The sequence below is a fragment of the Urocitellus parryii genome, chromosome 7 (assembly GCF_045843805.1).
Source record: "Urocitellus parryii isolate mUroPar1 chromosome 7, mUroPar1.hap1, whole genome shotgun sequence".
In the NCBI taxonomy this organism is placed as follows: domain Eukaryota; kingdom Metazoa; phylum Chordata; class Mammalia; order Rodentia; family Sciuridae; genus Urocitellus; species Urocitellus parryii.
Window position 1 is genome coordinate 177,623,514 of NC_135537.1, and position 26,709 is coordinate 177,650,222.

Here is a 26,709-nt window from a genome sequence, read left to right on the forward strand (position 1 = left end):
CAGGGGCCACGGTTGCCATGATGGCTGCCTCTACCCTGCTTTCACTCCTGCTGTCCCCTGGATGCTCCCCCTCTCTGGAAACTGGCATCACTAGTTCAGGGCAGGAGTGGCCTGGGGGGAGGGAGAGGACTGGCCCAGAGCAGGGAGTGAGAGGAGGTGGCGACGCTGGGGCAGACAGTGGAATCCCCTCGCAAGCCACGCGGGGAGCAACTGGGGCATTCAGCCCGCGGCGCCTCCTCCTGGGCTCGGTCCCCGGGTGGTGGAGTGTCCCCTCGCCTCCCAGCCTGCACCCTGCCTGCGAAAAGCTGCCCACCCCAGGGAAAGGACTGACTGCTGACAGTGGTCTCAGGCAGATGGACTCTTGGTCAACACCGAGCAGAGGAGGCCCCCAGGATCAGGAGTGGCGTTCGGGGAAGCCACCGCCTCCTCCTCCCACCGCTGCTCCAACCCGTCCCGTGGAGCCGCGCAGCCGTGACCAGCCTAGGCAGGTGTGCTGAGCCCGACCCCTGCTCCCTGCTCACAGGGACGGAGCGAGGCTTAAAGCCCAGGGAGACCCAAAAGCCCAGAAGAGGGGAAGGAGTGTGCAGGAAAGAGGGGAGCTGCCCGAGCAGGACCCGAGCCCTGGCTCGTCCCAGGAGAGGGGCTGGAGCCCTGCGAGCCCAGAGGCGGAGCGACGAGGCTCCTCAGGGAGCCTCCCATCCGTAGGAAGGAGGCGACTCTCCCCTGGGGAAACTGACCTCAGATGCTTTTGTGCACGAGCATGAAAATCCCAGAGAATTCTTGGCCTTGGGAAGTGGGCATGAGCCGGGAGGAGAAAAGAGGACCCCCAAACAGGGGCCCAGGGGAGTTTCACTCCTCCTCCATGCTGAGGACTCCAAAGAAGAGCCCTCTAAGACCCAGGCCCCTCCTGTGAGGCACAGGAACTAAGTCCCTACAGAAGCTGGTGACTGCTGCCTCCCGGCCCTGGAGTCCAGGGTCAAACGTCCTTCTCGTACAGTCCGAAGGAGCTTCGTCCTCACGCAGGGCATTTCTGGGGTGGTGCACTGTAGAGGTTCCAGACAAGCAGCCTCTGTCCACCCCCAGGGGCCCTCTGAGGCCTGTTCACCCAGAGGACAGCACTGAGCATGCTCAGAAGCAGGGGCACCTTCAGGAAGACGAGAAGCAGGAAGTGGACACTGCTGAGCAGGGACCTGTGGGGGGCATGGGAACAAGACATGAGCTGCCTCCTGCAGGGGAAGCCCCAGGACCTTTCTGTCCCCACCTCTCCCTGTGCCCTGGTTTTAGAGCCCAAATAATTCAGAACTCAACAGAGAACGGGCCCAGGGAGCACCTCTGTGGCCCTTTCACCTCTGCTCAAGGGGGTCTCACGGAGGAGAGATGACGGGGAGGACAGAGAAGAGGCCCCGGGAGCTCCAGGGTCACCCCCTCTGTCCCTTCTGCATGCCAACTTCTTGAAACTAATCCTCACTCTCACTGCAAAGTCCTTGTCCCTTGTCCCTCCCTTCAGGGTCTGATGGCAGCGGCGCAGCCCTCCCCGGGGATCTCTGAGAGAAGAGGGAAAACAGACTGAAACTCCAGCCTGAAGCCGCCTGTCTCCCCAGACCCCAGAGGCAGCTCCTGGTGGCAAGAGGCCCAGCTGAGCAAAGACCTTCGGAAGGGCCACAGGTCCGGACCCTGAGGGGAGGAGGGTGTGGGAGGGACCAGGGGCTGTCCGGCCACCCAAGCCAGCCTCTGGGCTGTGTCTGCAGCCTCCCCGACTCAGCACTCAAAGGCAGCCTCAGAGGATGTGAGCACTGAGACCAGAGTTGGGGAAAGACAGTGGCGGTGAGGCTGGCTGGACAGGGCATGACTCCCGTCTGGTGCCCCCGAGCCCAGGGCTGCTGGCTCCCTTCCCCTGTCTCCAGGGCTGGGGCCTTACCAGGGGTGGGGGGCCAGCACGCCCTCGATGCTGTCGTTCTGCCCAGTGCTCACTCTCAGCAAAGCAGACGTGATGGGCGCTGTGGTCACCCTGGGGGTAGGAGTGGCTGCCGGAGACAAAGTCACACATCAGGCACTGCTCTGTCCCCAGCCTGTGCTAAGCCCCTGTTTAGATCTGATACTGCACAGAACCAGCCACTCAGAGGAGATCAAGAGGTTCCCTGAAGGCAAACCCAGGCCCCCTCCTGGGTGGAGCCCCTAGGGGACCAAAGGAGCCCCTTAGCAGACCTGGCCAGAGAGTCACCTCTAATAAGTGCCAGGTCTTCCCATCCTGGTCTGACCTGCCAGGAGGAGGCAGGGGTCTCTCACGGTCCACCCAGCTTGACGAGAGAGAGTGTGGAGGAAGGCGGCTCAGCCTGTGGCTGAAGGTGAGCCACTTCTCTCCCTGCCCACACCCAGGCTCCTCCCAACACCCCTGAGGCTCAGGACAAGGCAGGACTCAGAGACACTCTTCACTGTAGCACCCGCCCTTGTGGCCACAGCTCCATTGCTGGAGCCAGGGAGTGCTCACCTGGCCTAGCATACACCTGGACTTGGAAGGAGGGGTCACGCGAAAATATATCCAGGATCCATATTGTCTGAATTTTGCACCAATATGATCCAGCATCGTCTTCACTGAAGTTCTCTATGGTCACTGTTACGGTGAGGTCATCAGCAGAGTCTCTGATGGACACGCGGCCATTCCTCTCGACTTTCTCTCCTCCTTTGGTCTCCACAATACTGTGACAATCGGTGTCATGTTGTCCTCTGCACCAGTATTTGCTATATCCCTTGTATGCCCGCTCATAGTGACACTGCAGGCTCAGAGAGCTTCCCACGGTGCCGGTCACAGAGTCAGGGCCCCACAGAGACACACAGCCTGGAAGACACAAGCCAGAGTCTCAGGTCTCCATCCAGGTGGGCCTGTCAGCTGTCTGCCCAAAGCTGGGGGCAAAAGTTCCTGGAGAGATGTGAAAGGTTCCTGGAAGAAGGACCTGGAGGGACACTGGGCAGCCAAAGGGTCCAGAGACTGAGGCCAGGAAGCCTGTCCCCTGTGAAAGCAGCTCACTGAGTGACCAAGTGGACCTTGTTCATGGGGATTGAAGCTGAAGGTGAGAACAGAGAGAACAAACGTCTGGCCCCGTCCCTTGTCCCGCAGACTGTATCAGGCATGAGATTTGGTCTTCCGTCTGTGTATTCTAGAATCTTCTGCAACTCAAACCTATTCTTTCAAAGTATAGCCCCTGAGGGTGACTCGGGATGGTGGATTAGAGGGGGGCTGCATCCCTAGTGATTCCACGGCTCAGGAGTCAAGCAGCCGGAGTCCTGTTCCTCAGCAAGGTGGAATTTCACTAAAATTCAACTGGAGAATCAGTGTCTTAGAGACTCAGAAATGTGGGTACATTAAACAAAGAAGAAAGGATACATTGAAGCTGAGCCAGCTGTGGCAGCAGAGGAGGGGACAGGGCTGTTTCAGCTGAGAGGAGGGACAATCCAGAGAGAAACAGATTTGGTACAGAAAAACCTGAGGTCAGAAAAACAGTCGGATCTCAGCTGATCCAGAGGCTACACTGTGCTCTGGAGCTTTGAAAAGTGCTCTCTGATGGGGTTATTTGTTTTGTTGTTGTTTTTTTTTTTTTCAGTGCTTAGCTTTTGAGTTCTTTATATACCCTAGAGATTAGTGCTCTATGTGATGTGTGAAGGGTAAAGATTTGCTCCCAGGATGTAGGTTCTCTGTTCATCTCACAGATTGTTTATTTTGCTGAGAAGAAACTTTTTAGTTTGATTCCATCCCATTTATTGATTCTTGGTTTCAATTCTTGTGCTATAGGAGTCTTATTAAGGAAGTTGGGGCCTAATCCCACATGATGGAGATTAGGGCCTACTTTTTTTTTCTATTAGACACAGGGTCTCTGGTTTAATTCCTAGGTCCTTGACCCATTTTGAGTTAAGTTTTGTGCATGGTGAGAGGACTTGGAATGATGTGTTCCAAGTCCTGAAAGAAAATAAGTGTCAACCAAGACTGCTATATCTATTAGAGTTACACTTCAAAATTTAGGGGAAAATTAAAAACCTTCCAAGACAAGCAGTAACTTAGATAATTCATGACATGTAAACAGAACTTACTTAATGAAATACCATAGATAGAAGATATGCAAAACAAACCCCAGAGCTCATAAATAAACAAATTTCATTTAAAGAATAGCTAAGCAAATGAGAAACAGGACCAGAGTAAACAAATGGCAGGGATGAGTAACCATCTCTGCAATAACACTGAAAGTAAATGATCGACTCTCCCATTATAAGACAAGCGCTGGCAGAATGGACTAAAAATCAAGACCCAACTATGTGTTGTTGACAAGAGATGCACCTTACAGGCAAAGAGCCACAGGCTGAAAATGAAAGTGAAAATGGAAATTGATATATGCTGACAATGGAACCCCAAAACAAGGAGGAGTAGCTACTCTCATATATGTCAAGGCAGACTTCAAACCAAAATTAATCACAAGAGATAAGGTCACTTTCTATTGGCAGGGAAAAATCCAACAAGAAGATATAACAATAATAAATATTTATGCCCTGAATGTGGGTATAATTAATTACATAAAGGAGACACTACTCAAATTAAAGTCTCAGACCCCAATACTACACTACTGGGTGACTTCAACACACTTCTCTGATCATTAGATAGGCCATCCAGATATAAACTCAGTAAAACTCTTTGTACCTGAAAAATATTATAATCAATGGACTTAGCAGACATCTATAGAATATTTCATCCAAAAACAGCTGAATTCACTTTCTTCTCAGTGGCTTATGGAACCTTCTCCAAAATAGGCCATAAATCAACTCTTAGCAAATACAAAAAAAATCAATATAATTCCTTGCATCTTATCAGATCATAATGGAATGAAATTAGAAATCAACATGGCAAAACTCTACAGAAACTATGTAATATATTATATAGTTTATATGTAATTTTGTAAGATTGAACAACACACTTTTGAATGATGAATGATGATAGGAGAAATCAAGGGAGAAATTAAAAAAAATCTTTAAAAAAAATTTTTAAATATTTATTTTTTAGTTGTAGTTGGATATAATACCTTTATTTCACTTATTTATTTTTATGTGGTGCTGAGGATCCAACCCAGGGCTTCACACATGTGAGGTTAGTACTCTACAGCCAAGCCACAACCCCAGCCCGAAATTTAAAAATTCTTAGACTCAAATGGGAATAGTGATACAACATATCAGAACCCTTGGGACACTATGAAAGAAGTTCTAAGAGGAAAGTTTATAGCTGAGTGCCTACGTAAGAAAATCAGAAAGAACCCAAATAAACACCCTAATGATGAATCTCAAGGCCCTTGGAAAAGAAGAACAAATCAATTCTGAAGCCAGTAGAAGAATGGAGGTGATTAAAATCAGAGCTGAAATCAATAAAAATGAGAATTAAAAAATCATACAAAGGATCGATTAAACAATGAGCTTGTTGGTTCTTTGAAAAAATAAGCAAGATTCATAAGCCTTTAGCCAAATTAACCAAAAGAAAAAGAGAAAAAAAACACAAATTAATAAAACCAGAGATGAAAAAAGAGAAATCACTACAGACATCACAGAAATCCAGCAGATCATTAGGGAACAATTTGAAAATTTATTCTCCAATATAATCTGGAAAACCTAGAAGAAATGGACACATTTCTAAGCAAATGCTATCTGCAAATCTGAAATCAAGAGGACAGAGAAAACCTAAACAGACAGATAACTAGCACTGAAATAAAAGCAGTAATAAAAAGCCTTCAACAAAGAAAAGCCCAGCACCAGATGGATTTTCAGCTGAATTCTACCAAATCTTAAAGAAGAACTAATGCCAATACTCCTCAAATTATTATGAAACAGAAAAGAATGAAACACTTCCAAATTCATTCTATGAAGCCAATATAACACTCATACCAAAGCCAGATAAGGACTCATCACAGAAAGAAAACTATGGACCAATATCCCCAGCAAACTCAGATGCAAAAACACTTAATAAAATATTAGCAAATTATATTCAACAGCATATGAAGAAGATTGCACACCATGACCAAGTGGGTTTTATTTCAGAGATGCAAGGATGGTTTAATATATGCAAATCAATAAATGTAATCCATCACATAAACAGAATTAAGGATAAAAATCATTTAGTCATCAACAGATGCAGAGCAAGCCTTTGACAAAATTCAGCCCCCATTCATGATCAAAACACTGAAGAGACTAGGGATAGAAGGAACCTACCTCACTATTATATAGGCTCTGTACGAAAAAAGCTGACCTCATAGTAAATGGAGAAAAACTGAGAGCATTCCTTTTAAAATCTGAGAAAAGACAAGGATGTCCTCCCTCACCACTCCTATATAATATACAGCTAGAGCAATAATATACAGCTAGAGCAATAATACAGAGCAATTAGGAAACAGAAGGAAATAAAAGGGATAAAAATAGGAAAGGAAGAAGTCAAATTATCATTCTTTGCAGATGATACGATCCTATGCATGGAAGAGCAAAAAAAAAAAAAAAAAAAAAAAAAAACCTCCACCAAAAGACTGTTAGAGCTAATAAACCAATTTGGCAAAGGAGCAGGTTACAAAATCAATATACAAAAAAATCATTAGCTTTCCTATACGCCAACAGAATAACAATTTAATTCACAACAGCCTCAAAAAAATAAAATATTTAGGAATAAATCCAACCAATGAGGTTAAACACCTCTACAATGAAAACAATAAAATATTTTTAATGATTTTTTAAAGAGAGAGTGAGAGAGAGAGTGAGAGGTATTTTTTTAATATTTATTTTTTAGTTTTCGGCAGACACAACATCTTTGTTGGTATGTGGTGCTGAGGATCGAACCTGGGCCGCACGCATGCCAGGCGAGCGCGCTACCGCTTGAGCCACATCCCCAGCCCGAAAACAATAAAATATTGAAGAAGAAAATTGCAGAAGACCTGAGAATATGGGAAACCTCCCATGTTAATGGATAGGCAGAACGGATATCACTTTAAACGGTCATACTGCCAAAAACAGTTGACAGATTCAATGCAATCCCCACCAAACATCAAGGACATACTTCAGAGAACTAGAAAAAAACAGTCCTAAAAATTAATTTGGAAGAATAAAAGATCCAGAATAGCCAAAATCATTCTAAGACAAAAAAAGACATTCCTGGAGGGATCACAAGAGCTGACTTCAAATTACACGACTGAGCTGTGGTAACAAAAAACTGCATAGTCCTGGCCTAAAACAGATCCACAGGCCAAGAGTGAAGGACAGAAGACACAGAGACAACCCCACACCTCTACAGTCATACCATCCTTGGCAAAGACGCCAAAAACACACTGGAGAAGAGATAGCCCTTTGATCAGATGGTGCTGGGAAAACTGGTCATCCACATGTCCCTGCACAAAAATTAACTCAAAATGAATCAAAGATCGAAACTATGCAACTCCTAGAAGAAAACTCCAGTTTTCAGGCACAGGAAACAACTTTCTCACTAGGACCCCTAAAGCTCAGGAAATTATGTCAAGAATTAATAAATGGGATAGGATCCAATTAAAAAGTTTCTGCACAGCAAAGAAAGCAATTAGAAATGTGAAGAGAGGACCTACAGAGTGGGAGAAAAACTTGCTAGCTACTCTCTGACAGATAACTAATATCTAGAATATGTAAAGAGATCAAAAAACTTTACACCAAAAAATCAAATTAATAAATGGGCAAAGGCATTAAACGACACTTCTCTAAAGAAGAAATGCAAATGGTCAAGAAATACATATAAATATTAAACATCATTAGCAATTAGGGAAATGCAATTCAAAACGACACTGAGATTTCATCTCACTCCAGGGAGAAAGACAGTCACCAAGAATATAAATGGTAATAAACCTGGAGAGGATGTGGAGAGAAGGAAACACTGCTATATCCCTCCTCAGAATTTATCCTGAGGAACTGAAGTCATCTTACTGCAGTGATACATGTATGCCATGTTTAGAGCAGCATAATTCACAATAGTGGAACCAGCCTAGGTGTCCACCACTGGATGCATGGATAAAGAGAATGTGGTATATACACACAATGGAGTTTTATTCAGCCATAAAGAAAAATGAAAATATGGCATTTGTCAGTAAATGGATGGAACTGGAGACCATTATGTTAAGTGAAATAAGTCAAAGATCGTATGCTTTCTCTCATGTGCGGAAGCCAGAGAGGAAAAAGGAAAAGAAAGGTGGGGGTGGAGCTCATGAAATCAAAGGAGTGACCAGTAGAGAAAAGGAACCATGGGGTGGGGGGAAGGGAGGGAGGGGGAAGTGTGGGGTAAATACTGGCCAAATGACATTGTTACATTGTGTATTCTGTGCATGTATGAATATACAACAACAAACCCCATCATCACATGTGGGTATAATGTACCAATAAAAAATGTTGGGAAAAGTACATAGAACCCTCAACATGCTGGGCTTAGTCTATTAAGCAGTGTGTATTAAATGATTATCCAACTGCACTCATACATAATAGTAATACAGATAAACTAAGAACTCATTTCTAGTTTGATCTCCCACCATTTCTCATTTGATCCATGGGGTTAGTCATAAGAGGGCTATTTCATTATGTAAATACAGAAGTATCAAATATAAAATAAGAAAAAAGCAAAATCATCTTAATTTTAAATTTTACTTCAAAAATAATCAAAGTGTAACTTCTGGTTTCCTCTGCCCTTCATGAGTCCTTGAGGAAGGAATAATAAACCTCTGGTGATAATCCTAACTGCTCTCCAGGAAGAACCAACGTGTGGGAAGAAGGGCTGGGTCCAGAGGAGGCCCTGATAGGTTTCTTTACACTGAGTTGGGGCATGGCCATCTCCACCCATCACAGCCTTGGCACCTGAGTGTCAGCTGTCACCATGCATTCAGGGGAATGAGGGACGCTGCCCTCTATAACCAAGTGGGATCGTTTGGGACCTGGAAGGAAAGCAGGGATTTGAATCTGGGATGCAAAATGTGAGATGCTGATGTGGAAGGAATGACAGAGGAGGAGCGGCTGCCGGGGGCGGAGGGCCGTGAGCCCGGGAGGGGAGGCTCAGCCGAGCTCCACCACTTGAGCAAGCTCAGAAAGAACAGGATCCTGGTCTGAAGTTGAGTATGTGTGAGTGCCCACATGGTATGCCTCTGTGTGTGTGTGTGTGTGTGTGTGTGTGTGTGTGTGTGTGTGTAAGAGAGAGAGAGAGAGAGAGAGAGAGAGAGAGAGAGAGAGAGAGAGAAACAGGAGTTAAGCTGTGCGTCCACAGTTACCACCTTCCATTTTGCTCCCTGAGCCAAAGCAAAGTGGCTCCTGTCCCCCCCCCTTCTACCCTCCCACCATCTCTCTGCGGTCCTAAAACGAGTAAGAACCTTGTGCGCCCTGGACCCTGCATTATAGGGAAATTCTCACTTCCAAAGCACTGCTCCACACCCGTGTTGTCCCCCAAGGACTCCACGGCCACCTGCCCCCCAAGACTGGAGGAGCAGTGAACCCCACCGGGCACCAGTGCCTTCCTAGAGGCAGTGTATTCCCAGCATGCCTCCTTCCAGCCCCGGACAGAGCTCAGCATCACACTTCCCCACAGTGGGAATCTACCAAGGGGCAAATCATAGGTCACAGCCATCGCATGTGCAGCTTCTGAAAGGAGCCTGCCTGGAGAGCTTGGGGTCCTTCTATCCAGGCTCACAGCCAGCCTCTCCAGAGCCAATTGCGTCCTGAGTCTCCAGTTTCTCCAATCAAGAAGATCCCAGAAGCAGATGAGCAGCCAGACCAAAGAGAAGCTTCCAGGCTCCTTCTGGCTTGGAAAATCTTGAATTCCATAAAATGTCACATACGTAAGAGCTGGCAGGGGCCCTCTGCTCCTGGGAAGAGGCTTCCTTCTCTTCCACTTCCCTGCTTACAAGCCTCTCTCTCTCTCTCTCTCTCTCTCTCTCTCTCTCTCTCTCTCTCACACACACACACACACACACACAGTCCACTCACCTGGGAGGCAGAGGAGGAGCAGAGCTGGGGACAGCCACATGGCCCTGTCTCCCTGGCTGTTGTCCCCAGCAAATCTGGGTCCTCTCTAGAATCCAGATATGTGAACAGCCCAGGGCACCCACTCCTGCTCCTTCCAATTCCCTTTGAGCTTCTCCTTCTCGCCTACTTCCTTTTTAATTTCCCAGCTTCTTGCTAATTTGATAAAAGGGGAAGAGGGCCAAGGGGCACTTCAGAGAATGAACCAAGGGCAGAGAGGGGAATCTGCTGCGCTGTCCTTCACGTAGGGAGCCTCCCGGAAAGTCGACTGCAATCTGTGAATCTCCGACCCAGGAGACCCTGTCTCCCTGCAGAGTGCTTGCCTCACATGCGGGAGGTGCTGGGTTGGATCCTCAGCACCACATAAAAATAGGTAAATAAATTAAAGATATTATGTCCATCTACAACTAAAATTTTTTTTTAAAAAAGATACTCTTAAATTGGCCAATTCATGGAGATTTCTGCCAAGAATAGGGAAAAGGCCCCATCTCCCAAGGACATAAACTGGAGGACCTTGTCCCTCCAAGTGCCCCTGTCTGCAGGAAGGAGTCTGTGGGTTCATGGGATTTACCAATTTTTCATTTAGGGTTTTAGCATTTTCTTTTTATTCATATAACTGTTTATGTTTGGGGCATTTCTGTTTTCAGTTTTTGCAATTCCACTTGGGGTTTTTTACATTCTAATGATTTTGATCTTGAACTCTTTGTACTTGGACTTCAAGGTCTGAGAGCACCACAGTCGTATCTTGGAGGCTGCTATCAACAAGGACAGATTTACCAGCAGATTTACTGCTCCTCGCCTTCTCAGAGAAGTCCTGATGGTTCTGTGTGGGGACAAGTGCGTGGAGTACTGCATACATGGCATATGTTAAGGGCATCTGTGTGGCAGGCCACTCCCCTCGTGCTAGGCGGGTGAGTGGCAAACACTTACCCCATAGGCACAGCCCTGGGCGTGAGGCTATGTGTTGCAGTCCCTGCGCTTGCTTCATGGTCACTCCTCGAGTGGTCACTGCAAGGACAGTTAGCCAGAGTTGTATTGGTGGCTGCCTGTAATCTGCCGAGCTACTGCCCGAGTGTATGCACACGGTAACTGCACAATAAAATCAGACCTGCTTCCTGCTCGGTCTCCGGAGGTCTTGATTAGTGACTCCGCAGCCACACTCTCCTCTGCCCTGTTCCGTGGACCTCCTCGCTGGACAAGAGAGAGCCCACACAGCTGGCCCCCAAGCAGGGACCAGAGGTAAGCCTCTAAGACAGGGTGTGGCCCCTCACAGAACGTGAGGAAAGGGAAATGGGGAACCTACCAAGTTCCACCAAAGACGGGCAGCTGCAAGTGCTGCACACTCCCTTAGACACCAGAGGTTTAACCCTGAGTAAGAGAAGCCCACAGGCTCTGGGTGTAACAATGACACTAATCTGTGGATCAATACTGCTGATGGTTCTGATCCTAGGACATGGGACGAGATAATGGCAAATGTGTGGCAAGCTGAAGTGAGGCAGGGGTATACTTTACCACGACATTTTTTCCGATTGTGACAGCCATTCAGCAAAGTTTAGGGGGCCCTGCAACCGACCCTTGTCATATAATGATGGCCCTGAGGGGAGATGAGGCTGTGGGAGACAGACAAGGGGAAAGGAGTGGGGGCGAAAATCTACCTCAAGCAAGCAACCACGGCAGGTGCAGGAGGGAGAAGGCAGGGACCGCCAGCCTCATGGCGCAGGAAGAGGGACCACAAGGGGTGCAGGTGCGCCTCCTACTGACAGGCAAAGGTCATACCCTTCCCTGAGTCAATGACAACTGCCTCCTGATGAGGCAGTGCCAAAGCCAGCAAGGGACTGTGACAGCTTAGAGATGACCAGGCCCCTGGACAGGCCCAAGCCATGGTCTCCCAGAAACCCATTCCAGGAGGCAGAGATCCTTCAGAAGGTCGTGTGAGGTAAGAGACGAGAAGTGGGGTGAGGGAGTACAGCCTTCCCAGTCAGCAGGCCCCACAGCACAGCGCCCTGCCCCTGGGTATCCACAGGATTGGGTGCCCTGAAGGAGGTAAAGAAGGCAGTTAAAGAGGATAGGCCGGGGAGTGGGGGGGAGAACGGGGGAGGGCGGTTGCAGAGCAAATGCTCCAGTCGCTCAGTCTTAAACTTAATTGTCCTCAAGACTGGAAAGACCTAGCCACAGCCGCTCTTGAGCCCCAACACTTTGGAAGTGGAAGGCATTCTTCTAGGATGATGTGAACAGCTGGGGATTGGATCGTAACCACCCCAGGAATGTAGACCTCCCAGCTGAGTGCTCGCAGGGAGAGGGAGTCTACAGACCCTCTGCAGTGAAGCCCCAGGCCCACCAAATGATTTCCATCAAGTGTGACTCTGTGCTCTGAGCGCCTGGAGGAAGCTACCAGCCCGGGGAGGCACAGTTTCTACACAGGGCTTAAGGCACAGAGCTCCTGAGGACTTGCCAGTTTACTGACAGGGTAAACGAGGCGGTAGAAGGGAAGGTGTCTCAGGAAGGAGCCAGGGCGGCCTGAGCCAAGGGATTGACCTGGGACAGACTAAATAAGGAACATAGAGCAGCAGTGGTGCCAGTAAGCAATGGCACACTGGGTGACTGGATTTTGGCCACCCAGGAAATAGGGACACAAGCAGCTCAAGTCTCTCTGCTGACTCAGCCATGGCAGTTGCATAAAAGCAGGACTAAGGAGGCTTGCAGACAGCCAGTCAGAGACGGCAAAAAATGCACCCTTTCTCCTCATTGGCCCTTTACCACCTGCTGGAGTGAATCCCCAAGAGTTAATACCTAGTGCTTCATGGCAAATGGATGTCACTCACTATGCAATTTTTGGAAATTTAACATCTATTCATGTAACTATTGATGTCTATAATGGTCACAGCCTGCACAGGAGAGACCACAAAAGGTCACCTCCCATCTACTTCAGTGTTTTGGAATTATGGGTGTCCCATGTCTATGAAAACTGACAAAGGGCCAGCCTATACCAGCAAGACATTTCAAGCGGTTTGCAATGGTTGGCATATACAGCATTTAACTGGAATCCCCTATAAACCCCAGGATCAAGGCATCATAGAAAGAACACACACGGAATTAAAGACCACGCTACAAAACCGAGGGGGGAAACTACACCAAGGGCCCTCATGGATGCCTTCAACAAAACCTTATTTGATTTAATTTTTCTTTCACTGTCAAAATCTTCTACAGAAACAGCAGCCCATAAACATTGGGCCCCCATCTCGGGGCCCTCCCATCTACCTATGGTCTCATGAAAGGATCCCATAACAAATGCATGGGATGGTCCCGGGCCCCTCCTAACCATGGGTCGAGGGTTTGTATATGCTAACAGGAGCCTCACCCCAGCTAGGTGTGCCTGCCAGAAAGTTAAGCCCAGGACCCCCAAAACCACCAACCAAGAAGATGAAGGAACTAGCTCTGGAGGGAAACCCCACAAGCAAAGAACTCAACAATGCAAACAGACCTCATGTAAAGTAACCTGGAGTGATCTTAAAGGTCTTGTTGACTAAGCCACCAGACTTGCCCCTGTGCCTGGTGGCAACCCCATCCCTGGCCTAAGATGATGGTCCTATTGAGTACAGCCCTCACTGTTAACAGTGAAGCCCCCCATCAGGTAAACTGAGCTTTGGTCACTTGGCCACCACCTTCAGCAATGGCCAATTGGGAAGGAGCTTTACTAAGCTCTTCTCTAATCAGTTCAACCTTATTGATCCTGAGTTATCAATCCAGGAGGGAACCAAACCCTGGAATGCAGCATCTCCAGACCTACTCTGCCCGTTTGTTTCTCCATAGTAGAGAATGAGACCTATAATCCAGGCAGTCTCCTCTGTTTTGCTCTTGCCAATGAAACTCTTGTAGATAACTATAATAAGCCATATGTTGGGCCGCCTCTCACTCACCTATAGTTATAGTTAATGCTACCTATAGCCATAGACTCCCCCGTGGCAAATGCAAGAAACCCTTGCTGCCAACATACCCAGCAATGCTTTTGGAAAGCCCCCCTCAGATAATGACAGCATCCTATGGAATCAATGTGTCACTGCCACACCTTATCTCCTTGATGAGAGGAATTTCTCTGGGGAAGGACAACGCCTATGTGCCTGGGCAGGTGCAGCTCCCTAGAATGTGTGCCCCCAAACCACATGGGGTACTGCAGTACCTGCTATACAGGATAAGCCATTACCAACCATTATGTAGGGAATCAGTATGGTGAGATGGATATCATGCCAATATTGCTGGCTGCCAGGCCCATCAAATGGGCAGCAGCTGGCTGGATGAATGGGTCGACCCTGACCATGGATTTGCCTTTATGCCAAATTATACCCCTACCCACTGCGCACAAGCTTGTGTGACACCACCCACTGCCGTGCTAATAATCAATGATACTGATGACATAAATATCACTCATCCAGAGATCCCTTGTGCACTCAGTACATCCTGCTGGCTCACAAATTGTCTCACCCCTGCTATGATGGCTGAACGTATATTTATCCTCAGAGTGCCCCCAGGAGTCTGGCTTCCAGTGACCTTGTCCAGAGATTGGCGGAGTCCATGGGACAAGGAGATGAAGAATCTTTTGAATGAGACCCTACACCAGACAAGGCTTGCAATTAGCCTCATCGTCGCTGGGATTATTGCCCTGGTGACCGCCATCGCTGCCGCAGCCACTGTCACTGTTTGGCTCACTCAGAGTGTCCAGACAGCTCAGACTGTGAACAATGTGTCTACTGCCATGAAGAAGCCTTGGGGGTTCAAAATAACTTAAATGAACTGTCATCGTAGTCATTCAGCAAGAGCTAGACCTCCACCAGGAACAACTAGATATTCTGTTTATGTGGCAAAGCTCACTTGTGACCCTGAATTCCATAGTATTGTGTCACCCAATATGCTGTATTTGAAAATGTAACCTTCCACTCCTCCCATTTTTCTCAGTATATCAAGGGCACTTGGGATGCTCACTATGTTATGACTAGGCATAACCTTACCAAAGCAACTGTCAAAATCAATGAGACCAAGGTGTCCATCCTAACAACCTCCTCTTTCTTCCAGGGACTGACTGAACATGGGGGAAATCTGACAGCCAATGTAACTCATCCTTATAATGCTATTATCCTGGCCCTACTGTTTATAACTGATAATTTCTTCTTGTGTTGTGAGACTCTTATGTAACCATGTAAAGGTCACCGAACGAAAAACAGCAATGCTGGCTGAAGTCCTTGCAGCACAGTCAGAGGGGGGAAACGTGGGGACAAGTGTGTGGAGGACTGCATACATGCCATACGTTAAGGACGTCTGGTGGCAGGCCACACCCCTCGTGCTAGGTGTGTGAGTGGCAGATGCTTACCCCACAGGCACAGCCCTGGGCGTGAGGCCATGTGTTGCAGTCCCTGCGCTTGCTCACGGCCCACTCCTCGAGTGGTCACTGCAAGGACAGTTAGCCAGAAATCGCATTGCTGGCTGCCTGTAATCTGCCGAGCTACTGCCCAAGTGTATGTACATGGTGACTTCACAATAAAATCAGACCTGCTTCCTGCTTGGTCTCCGGAGGTCTTGATTAGAGAGACTCCGCAGCCACACTCTCCTCTGCCCTGTTCTGTGGACCTCCTCGCTGGATAGGAGAGAGCCCACACAGTTCTGCCCAAAAAAAAGAAAAAAAAAAGAAAAATGAAAATGACCACAATAACAAAAATCCCCCCTCAGGGCTGTACATCTTGACCCCTCTGTCTGTACATCTGCCCCCTCTCCAAGCCACCACCATCGCACCCTGAGTGACTGCGGAGCCTTCTGACTCATTCCCAGTTTCTCTGTGTCCATGTCCAATCTGTCCTTCTCACAGGGAGGGGTCACTTTAATATGTAAACCACAGCACACACTGCCCGGAACCTTCCAGGATTAGCCAGTGCTCCAGTGGAGAATTCAGACTCTCCTCTGGTCTCATCGGTCTCCCTGTCCCACCTGGGGGACTTGGGAGCTGCGGTTGGCTGAACTAAGATAAGTCTCGGTTCCTACCTCCCTTGGCTCTCTCTCTACACTGCACTTTGTTACCCCATCACATCAAAATTTGGGGAACACAGTGGCTCAGAAAAAGAAGAATCTGGAGACAAGAAAACTGCTAATAATGACAGAAACTGTGGCTTTGACTCTCATAATAATTAGCATGAGAGGGCACTCAGTTTCTAAGGAGAGGCCCCAAACTTCCTAAAACCGACTAACAACATGTTTATTGATCGCTGTGTTCTCAAATGCTCCAGGCACGCAGAGTATCTGGAGGCAGGGTGGGAGGCTGGACATTCACCCTGCCGTGCTAAAATGCCCTTATGGGCTGTACCACATTTTTATTAATTATCTGGTCATTTAATGACTGTCGACTTGCAGGCACAGTGGATGCAAAGATCAGCAAGAAATGGCAGAGCCACAGGGTCCCAGTGAGGCAGAATAAGAGAGGCCTGATTCCCAACTATGTTTTTTGTCTTTAATGAGAAGCTGGTTTAGCTCTTTTTGTGCCACCTGCTTCCTTTAAATCTTGCAAAGAGCCTTCCCCACAGCCTCCTCTGAGTGAGCAGAATTCCGGGCTATAAGCATCGTACCTGGGGTGGTGAGAGCGAACCCTCGACTGTCAACTGTGCCGGCTGAGCACAAAGCGACCCAATGCATATGAGCAGATCAGTGCGCTGGGCGCAGACCCTGTTGGGGAGAACAAAAATCCTGAACCATGAGCAGCAGCCGCCAATGCACCTGCGCAGACACCTGCCCAACTACACAGATCTCCCTGACGCCTCTCCAAAAGCCGGTCTGGGAACCCTGTCCCGGGTGCCATTTCTCTTGTGCCAGAGCACAAGCCCCAATAAAACCTGGTTCCTTTGGTGCCGATCCTCTCTTGGTGACTTCTAATCCAAAGGGAGCAGAAGAACCCTGGGCTGATAGAGCGCCAGTGGCGGGCAGATGGCACACTTGGGTGGCATAATTGGGGGTAACTCAATGAAGGGAAGATTTGCAAAGGCAAGGGGGAGTTAAGGGAAACCAGCAAAGATGGACAGAAAACCGGGGACTAGAAATACCAGGGAGCTCTCACCACCTCTGAGTCTCAGGCAGAAAGAGGAGGGGGCAGTAGTCAGAACCCAGCAGGGGCTGAGGGAGAGGGCCACCCAGCGGGGACCACAGCCCTCAGTGGATGGACAGAACTGCCAACCCAGCAGAGGGGCGCCTGGGCAACAGGAGCCGCCACCTGTCTTCCTGCCTCTCACCATCGCCTGCAGGTGCTTCCCATTAGCGGAAGCCAGAGTGAGGGTGTTTGTGTCCCCTGTTCAATAAGACAAAACCCACCCAGAGAAGGCAGCATGTCTGATCCCTCTTCCTATATCCAGTCCTGAATACAGTGACTGGCTCCTAACAGGGGCTCAGAAAAGTGTGCTGTGTGAGTTGGTGAACGAACGAGTGTCCATGCACCCGGCAACCAGAGGCAGGGCTTAGCAGTCAGCTGATAATGACCTTCCAAACCTCATGACATAGCATGAGGACCCCAGGCACGCCCTGGAATGAGGTTGGGACACAAATCACAATACAGAACTAGGTTACCCTGGGGCTGTGTCTCAGCGGTAGTGCACTTATATGGTTCAATTCTCAGCACCGCATGTAAATAAATAAAATAAAGGTTTGTTTTTTTTTTTTCCCCTTCCTCCTCCACCTTTATTGGAATAGTTTAAAATTACATTTTTCTATTTTTTTTTCTAGGACTTCAGTTGCTTTTTCCATCTGACTTTTAAAAACTGATTACAGCAAATGAAACACAGTTGTCTAAGTGATATAGTATACAAAAATAACATCTTGATTTCTGTGAAAATGCATTTCTCTGCAATTCCTGAATAACTCCAAATTATGCTAACTCTCGAGCATCGATGTTGACTCTGGGTTTTTTTGTTTTTTTTGTTTTTTTTTAAGATTTCGTCTTTGAAAAACAAAAAGCAATGTGTTCTAAACCTTTGCCGTCACCATCTGTAGGTCCAGCAGCAGCATTAGGTGCTGCGGAGAAGCTGTTTCTTGTTTTTAGACTTTTTTTACCCTGGGTGCTCTTGCCTTAGCCATCAACACACACTTTCGACTTATTTTGTTTACTCCCACTTAACTGGATGTTGCGTGAGGGCCTGATACAGATGTTACTTGATGTTATTTAATAGCTACTGAGGTCAGGCAATCCACGGCCATCATTATGCTAAAATTAAAGTTACTTATGGAAGTTCCAAGACACTTCCAGAATTGGTTTACCTCCTACATGGGAACTTATCCAAGAAGCCCAGAGCGGGCTTACTGGTCGGACTCCACTCTTCCCATTCATCCATCCCTATTCACCAGTGACGCGGAAAGGGGGTTCTTTAACAAAGCATTATACATAACACCTCTACCAAACTAAACATAAATTTTTTTTTTTTTGTAGTTAAATGCAGAAAGTCGGTTTTTTTTTTTTTTTTCCACCCCTTTCCTCCTTTTACACGGCAAGTAAAGCTCACTGGCCTGGGAGTAGCCTCTATCTGCCAACCTTTGGCCAGTGAAGAGGATTCAGAGAAAATAATACAACCATCAATCAGAAAAAGGAGGGGCGACAAAGGAAAATAATTAGGCTGTGGCCTCAATTGTGCATTCCCGTGCAAGATGCCCTGACTCGCCACAGCGGTAACAGTTGACTTCACTTGTCTTGCTGCAGTTGATGGCTACATGACCAGTCTCACCACACCTATAGCACTTCACTTTGGTGCAATCTTTCTGAATGTGTCCGAACTCGCCACAAGAATAGCACTTCTGCTCGTCCGCGTGGTCACAGTCACGAGCCAGGTGGCCTGGTTTGCCACAGTTGTAGCAGCACTGCTCCCGCTCCCTCTTGGGCTCCTTGCAGTCCTTGGCGATGTGGCCACCTCTGCCGCAGTTATAGCAGGCATCCTCCTGAAGGTCACAATCCTTGGCCAGATGACCAGACTCACCACAGCGGTAACAGATGTCTGGAAGAGACGAGGAAACAAACTGGAAACCTCTGCCGCGGCTTCTCATTCCACGACCGCGGCCTCCCCCGGTTGGGCACTCCCGGGCCCAGTGGCCAGATCGTCCACACTTGAAACACTCGTTGCTGCTCATGGCTGCAGGTAGATCTCTCGGCGTCGGAGCGGGCCCGCGGGGAGCGGAGACTCGGGACGCAGGCCCGGAGAAGGCGGCTCGCCGGGCAGCGGCTGTTTATTTTCAGGGTCCTGGCCTGCGCCACACGCGGGTCTCAAAATAAAGGTTTAACAACAACTAAATAAATAAAATATATATATTTCTTTTATATGTATATAAAAGAAATCGGTTACCTTGACATTAGTCATGGGGCCACCACTTCCTTCAAAATGTTGAGGTGCCCACTCCACTGTCCAGAGCTGGGGCGCAGACAAGTTCAGTCCTGTCTAATTAACTAGGGCTCCAGCCACCTCCAGGGGTCCACTTACATTTGGGAAAAAGATCTAGAGACCAAGAAGAGGTGGTAGAGAGGCACCCAGAGATCAAAGTCCTTCTCCTTGACCCTGGGCGTGGACTGAGCTAAAGTAGAGATGGCCATAAGCATCAGGAGACAAAAATGTCCTTGCCCACTCTCTGTGAGCTACAGAGGTACAGGCAGCACAGCTTCAAGGCCTAGTGGCAGAGGTGAGTCCCAGAAGGGAGGAAGGGCCAGCAGAGCTGGGCTCTCTTGGGCACCTCTACATTGACTTTTGAAGCCTGCCACCAGCCACACCACTATGTTCACTCAGCCGGCTTCGAGGACAGTGACCATCAGCAAAACAGGCCTGAGCAGGAGCAGAACATGACAAGGCCTGGTGGTCACTCGCCCTGAGACACTCCCTGGGCATGCCGGGAGGACCGAGTGAGACGTTGACGGGCACGGGAGTCTGGTGCCAAGGATGGAAGCTGGGTGGGGGTCTCACTGCCATTGGTCCCCAGAGGCTGGTGCAGGCCAGGGGAGAAGCAAGGTCAAGAGAAATGAGTAAAACCTGCGGCCTTCCTAGAGCGAGCCTCGCTGCTGTTTCTGCAGACTGAGCCAGAGGGCCACACCCCACTAGAGTACAGATCTACAGCCCCCACAGAGGCAGGAAACGGGAGACCCACTGGCAGGCGTCGTCCCTGACCACTTCTCTCTACGCCTTCAGCTTTGGGATCCAGCAGCAGCATGACTCATCTGTCCCCTCATGGACTGAGTACTCCTTCAAGGCCTGCCTCGCTCTGGGGGCTGGTCTCTGGGGACTTGGGAGTGACCGAGACAGACTTGGTTCCTGCTCTCGTGAGCTTATCCCACAAACAGTTGTGAGCAATCTTACATGAGACCCAGAGGCGGGAGCAGGAAAAGCAAAGGGGACGAATCATCAGTACACAAGTGACGGCAAAGGCAGACAGGCAGACAGGACTGCGACCCAGAGAGCCACCGGCTCAGGTCAGGGTCCAGACCTCCAACCCTGGGGAGGTAGGCGGAAACCTTTTCCAGTTTGGTCAAACAGAGTCCTTGTCCCTCATCACAGTGCACAGACAGAGAAGAGTCAGAGCCTCTGATGACCCCCTCAAGCCTGTCAGAGAAGGACTCAGTGCTGAGGGTCAAGGATTTGGCTCCTCCAAATAACTAGCAAATAGAGGTCCTGCCCATCTCCCCACGGCAGCCTGTCTGAGGCTGGTTCACCCAGATCACAACAGAGCCGGCTTGAGCTGGGCACTCTCAGGAGGACCAGGAGCAGGGAGGACAGGGGGTGAGCTGCGGGAGGGCCAGTGACTTCCTTGCTCATTTGCTCCTCGTTTCTCTCAGAGCCTCTAGTGATGCAGCCAGGTCATGTCCACCCTACTGACTGGTCCAGATAGAGCCACAGAGGAGGTCCACCAGGCAAGAAAGAGGCGAAAAGTGGACCTTGGGCCAGGTGTGGGGGTGTAACCTGAAATCCCAGCTTGGGAGGCTGAGCAGGAGGTTCTTGAGTTCAAGGCCAGCCTCAGCAACTTATCGAGGCCCTAAGTTACATGGTGAGACCCTCCCTCTAAATAAAACATTAAAAGGGCTGGGATGTGGCTCAGCCATGAAGTGTCTCTGGATTCAATCTCTGGTACCAAAAGAAAAGTGGACCTTCAAGCCAGGGACATCTCTACTTCAAAGACATTTCTGCCAGCAGAGGCCATAGAGCATCTGGGGAGAGACCAGGTCCCAGCAGAGGCAAACCACTTCTCAGATCATGCCTCCCAGTAGAACAGCATCGTGCACCTTCCAGAGCACCTCTGCGCCCCTCATCTCGTCTTCTCCCAGTGGCCCGGTGGATCTCGTTCAGCACAACAGGACCTGGGACACCGTGCCTTCCCAAATGCCATCGCTTTCAAGCTTTGTATTTTTCCTGGCAATATAAAGCTGAATTTTTTTTTTCCATCTGAAACCTATTTTGGAGTCATTTGTAATAATTGCCCTCAACTAAGGTCTCTTCTAGGTTCTTCATTTTGGCCAAGAAAGCTCTCTTTGGGTGCCAGCATTCACTGGATAACCCATTTCAAAGCCAAAGAAGTGAAATTTGTCAAAATCAGGGCTGACTTTTTAAAAACACATCTCTTTATACTCCTTTTGCTTGTCCATGAACTACTGAAAGGCTAGGTTCTGATGGAAACATCTACGTGCACCTCTGTGTTGTGCGCCTCACTCGCCACATTCAGCCACCGCTGCCGACTGTCTACTCAGAGGCAGGCTCAGTACCAAGGTGGGGGGACTTCAGAGATGGACAAGGCAGGGGCCTTGCAAGGCAGCAGGACAGAGATATATGCAACCAGCTCAGTGTGACAAGAGGTACGGAGGCCCAGAGGATGGGCATGACCTCACGTGACTGGAGAGGCCGGGAGGCTCCACAGAGGGGGTGGTGCTGCGACAGGTCTCAGAAGCTGACACCCAAGTTGCAAGCCCAGCCCGGCCCCACCTTGAGGAGGCTTCTATAGACAGTTCTGCCACCTGTTCCTCGTCAGCCCCTGTTTCCACCGACCCATCAGTGGATAAATTGGAATGTGGTCGCCTGCCTCTGCCTCCCACCCCCGCCACTTGACTTGTCCCCATCAGAAACTAGCAGAGACAGCCAAGATGGGTGGCACATTGTGACACTCTGATTTCTGGGTGAGCAGAGGCTGAGAGGCCCAGCCCTCAACCCAGCCAAGGCCCTTGCCACCAACCCCAGAGTACACTTCTCTGAAGTCCACCTTGCACTGCACCGAGATTCACCCCAAGTCCTGTGACAATAGCAAGGATCAACACACACGTGCACATTAGACATGGTACACACAACACATGCATATACTGTGGACACACACGGACCCAACACACTCATGCACACAGAACACAAGTCCAACACCCTTACCCGGCAAGCACACACATATTCACAACACTGACCCCAAATGCCTACAGACACAACATGCATATATATGCATGGTACACAATGAAACACAGGTACGGATATGCACACAATACACACATAGACACAAAACACATACGGACACAATCTATGCCTACACAAGAGATATGCACAAAGCACACAAAGACACAGATACCATACATACACAAACAGAAAGCACCTGTGGATACAGCACACATGTATCACAAATGCACACAAATACAGGTACACACAAAACCCACATATAGACCCGGCATGCTCTCTGAGAGAGACACTATTATGGTTTGGATGTTGGCCAAAAAGCTCATGTGTTAGGCAGCGCAGGAATGTTCAGAAGTGAAATGATGAGGTATGGGAGCCGTGACCTCATCAGTGAATGAATCCATTTGATGGATTAATAATGTGAAGCGACTACTAGACGGTAACCACGGACAGTGGGGCATGGCTGGAGGAAGCAGGTCACAGGGAACATGAGCATGACGTGGACTGTGTCTGTCCATGGACCCTTCTTCTCTCGCCCTCCTTCCCTGGTTGCCATGAGCTGCCAACTTTCCTCCACCAGGTCCTTCCACCATGATGCCCTGCCTCACTTCAGCCCCAGAGCAATGGAGTCAGCTGACCATGGACTGAGACCTCGGAAACCGTGAGCCCTAAATAAGCCTTTCCTCCTCTATGGGAGTTCTTGTTGGGTAATTTGATCATAGCAACTAAAAGCTGACTAACAGACACAGACTCAGACCCAAACCCTTAGACACATACATTCCCGCACACCGGGGAGGCTTCCTGCTTTGGGCCACTACAACTCCCCTCTGACCCTTGGTCCGCCATGTTTTGCGCTGTTCCCCAGTAGGCACCAGCACCGTCTTCCTGCAGGTTCTCCATGGGAACAGCAGAGGCACAGTGCTGGCGCTCACGTTTGCCATAGACCTGCAGCACCTTGTCCAGCCCCCCTGGTCCTGATGACATAGGAAGAGGAGATGCCCACGGCTCCCCAGCACCCCACATAACACCCTGAGCCTCTGTCACTGCACTGCCTGTGCCCTCTCTCCCAGCCACCATCCCAGCCCTTGTGACTTCTCAGCCCTCCCTGCCGCCCAGAAATGCCCCACCCTAACCCCCCCCCACACACACGCACACATGCACACACACACACACACACACACACACACGTGCACACGCACACACTGAAACTGGGGGAAGACACCCTGCGAAGAGAAAGGACCATCGCTGGCGAGAGCCTAGATTGTGGGAGGCCTGGCAGCGACTCTGGGAAACACTGTATCTCCTTGGTACAAATGGAGAAGCCAAGACTCAGGGAAGTCGGACAGCAGGTCCACGTTCACAATGACCCACAGCGAAAGAGGGACATCTGAGCCAATGTCTGCCTAGCTTTGGGCCTTGACCACTAAAGTATATTTCAGGGTGATGTGCATATAAACATGGCCGATTCATTGGTTTTCAACCATCACACCAGGCACCTAAGACTGCTGGACACCTTAAGGCAACGCGCTTCCTGAATGTTCATTAATAACCACCTGTTCACTGAGAGATTCTCCTCTGGTATCACCTCATTCCATCCACACAGTGACCCTAGGAAGAATGGACAATGGTTATCCCCATTTTGCAGATGAGAAAAATGAGGCTCAGAGTTGCCAGTGATTCATCTGAGATCAAAATCTGGCGTGTAAAAAAGTCAGAGTTCACACTCTGATCCTTGTGCTCCCAGACTCTGTGCTCTCACCAGTTTATGCCCATTGCTATTCCCTGGTTGAAGGAGGCCCAGCCTTTCTGACTGCTCTGAATTCAAGACTCTATCAACAGGTCCTCAGGGCACCCTCCTTCCTTTTCTAAAGGAAGACTCAGAGGGCTATAGATGTTCCAGGTGTCTCAGGGACTTGTGCAAAACCCACTGGCAGATCCCAGCTTCCTAGCTGATGAGCCCCATGGAAAAGTGTGGACAAGTGCTCACTGACCAGTGCAAAGAACCCCACATATTCACATCCACGTTCACACTCAACGCCTCCCCCGGTCAGCAACAGAACATCTGAAAACAAACTTCCAATTTAGGAATCCCAACCAACGCAGCGCAGCGATTCTTAGGAAATGGCCAACATTGCACAACGCCTTCTAAATGCAGCCTGCGGTTTCAGTCCCACAGAAGTTTCAGTGTGAGCTCATGCGTGTGTGGGGCCGGGGAGGGGACGTTCCTGCCAAATGAAGATCCGTAAACAGATGAGGAGACACGGCCACAGAGCAGCTCTGGGCCTCTGTGGTCAGCAGTTAGGAGGCTACCTATAAACCAATTCACTCCCCTCAATCTATGGGTGATTGAGGGGATTGTAGAGTCCAGAAATAGATTCATACAAGCATGATCAATTGCTGACTTTCTACCAAGACACCAAGGCCATTCACTGAAGACGAAAGGCTTCCTTAACAAATAGTGCTGACACAACTGAAAAGCAGGAGGGAAAACGCGTACTTTGCCCTCGAACTTATTCATCCGCAAAACAGATCTTAAAAACAATTGATCAGTTGATTTAAAAAATGATCACAGACATAAATATAAAAGACAGAGCCACAAAGCTTTTGGGGGTGGAGGGAAACTTAAGAAAGTATCTCTGCAGCCTTAAAGTAAGCAAATATTTTCTTAGGACCCAAAAAGCCTCATCATGAATTGAAAATTAGATCACATCACAAGTAAAACCTTCTGTCCAAGAGACATCATTTAGTAAATGAGCTAGGCAAGCCACACCCTGGGGGAAATCTGTGGAATACATGTTCCTTACAGTGGACTAGAAGAATTGGATGCCTAGAATAGGTAAGGAACTCTTCCGAGTCACCAGTAAAAAAGGCAAGCAAATCAGGTATTTAAAAATGGGCCAGGGGGGCTGGGGATGTGGCTCAAGCGGTAGCGCGCTCGCCTGGCATGCGTGCGGCCAGGGTTCGATCCTCAGCACCACATACCAACAAAGATGTGTGTCCGCCGAGAACTAAGAAAAAAAATAAATAAATATTAAAATTCTCTCTCTTTCTCTCTCTCTCTATCCCTCTCACTCTCTCTTTAAAAAAAAAAAAAAAAAATGGGCCAGGGCTGGGGCTGGAGCTCAGCGGTAGCGCATTTGCCTGGCATGTGTGAGTCACTGGGTTCAATTCTCAGCACCATGTATAAATAAATAAAGGTCTATCAACAACTAAAAAGAATTTAAAAAATAAAAATGGGTCAGAACGTTCACACAGAAAAGATGAATGAATACTAACAGCACATGAAAAGGTGTTGGCGTCCTGGGTCATCAGAGAGGTGCCATTTAAAACCACAGTGAGGATGACAGAGATGGTGGGGGTGGGGTGTGCTTGGTGCCCCTGAAGTGCACACTTAGGAGTGGCTCAAAGCTGCTGGGGAGGTAGCTCAGTGACAGAGTACTTTCCTACTATGCAGGAGGCCTCGGGTTCAAAACCCAGTACTAAGAAAAAATGGGGTGGGGGCTTTGAGGACTTGCCTAAAAATGGTTAAAATACGAACCAGATGCAAAAGGGCCCACCTGAATTTCAGTGACTCAGGAGACTGAGACAGGAGGCTCACAAGTTGAAGGCCACCCTCAGCAACTTAGCTAGACCCTGTCTCAAAATAAGCTATGTAAATTTTACCACATTTTTTTAAAAACAGGAAGTAGACACATAGATACATAAGCAATTACCTCAGTTTGAAAGGTCACAATCTTTGGGGAAGATTTAGTCATACACAGCTACAGACCTGCCTTCTTCTATCTTTTTAATTAAAAAAAAGTGTCATCACTAACTTTAATAGTTTTACCTATTTGTTGCATAAATAAGGTATTAACATAAGGTATTGAGATAAGACATTAACACACATTTAAAATTTTTTTTAAATGTCACACTCCCCTCCCCCCAAAAATGGACACAATAAGACAGCCCTTAAAATCACTAAAATGAATTCAGGCCACAACAAGGGTGAGAAGGCAGGTGGAACAACTGGAATGCTCTTTCCTTGCTAATAGGAGTATAGATGGGAGGATCCCTTAGAGAATGTTTGTCAGGGTCTTGTGACATTTTGACATGCTCCTACCCACTCCCAGCAATCTGTCCAAGAGAAGTGAAAATATATGTCCACAAAAACATTTGATCAAGAATATGCATGGCAGCCGTTTTCATAACAGCCCAAAACTAGCAGCGGCACAAATGCCCATCGATGGGAGAATGAACTAACAAATTGTGTGGCACAGTGATA

General features: G+C 48.5%; 2 protein-coding genes across 2 annotated transcripts; both read right to left on the reverse strand.

The window, feature by feature from the left end:
* Nucleotides 1–1,015: 1,015 nt before the first annotated feature.
* On the reverse strand, nt 1,016–10,036 carry LOC113193930 (CMRF35-like molecule 2). The gene is made up of 4 exons (XM_077801299.1): nt 9,997–10,036; nt 2,489–2,836; nt 1,919–2,024; nt 1,016–1,190 (listed from the first exon to the last, which is right to left on the reverse strand). Exons 1-4 carry the CDS (start codon nt 10,034–10,036, stop codon nt 1,016–1,018), a joined length of 669 nt encoding a protein of 222 aa, XP_077657425.1.
* Nucleotides 10,037–18,522: 8,486 nt separating this feature from the next.
* LOC144255728 (CCHC-type zinc finger nucleic acid binding protein-like) lies at nt 18,523–19,302 on the reverse strand. Its single transcript, XM_077800544.1, has one exon. The coding sequence runs from the start codon at nt 19,171–19,173 to the stop codon at nt 18,661–18,663; it is 513 nt and encodes a 170-aa protein (XP_077656670.1). The 5' UTR covers nt 19,174–19,302; the 3' UTR covers nt 18,523–18,660.
* Nucleotides 19,303–26,709: the final 7,407 nt, after the last annotated feature.

Coding starts and splice junctions, on each gene's coding strand:
- LOC113193930 (XM_077801299.1), bottom strand. CDS start 10,036: ATGTGGCTGTCCCCAGCTCTGCTCCTCCTCTGCCTCCCAG. Junction 2,837..9,996: donor GCTCCTCCTCTGCCTCCCAG/GTGAGTGGACTG, acceptor TGTGTCTTCCAG/GCTGTGTGTCTCTGTGGGGC. Junction 1,191..1,918: donor GTGCTGGCCCCCCACCCCTG/GTAAGGCCCCAG, acceptor TGCCCCCCACAG/GTCCCTGCTCAGCAGTGTCC.
- LOC144255728 (XM_077800544.1), bottom strand. CDS start 19,173: ATGAGCAGCAACGAGTGTTTCAAGTGTGGACGATCTGGCCACTGGGCC.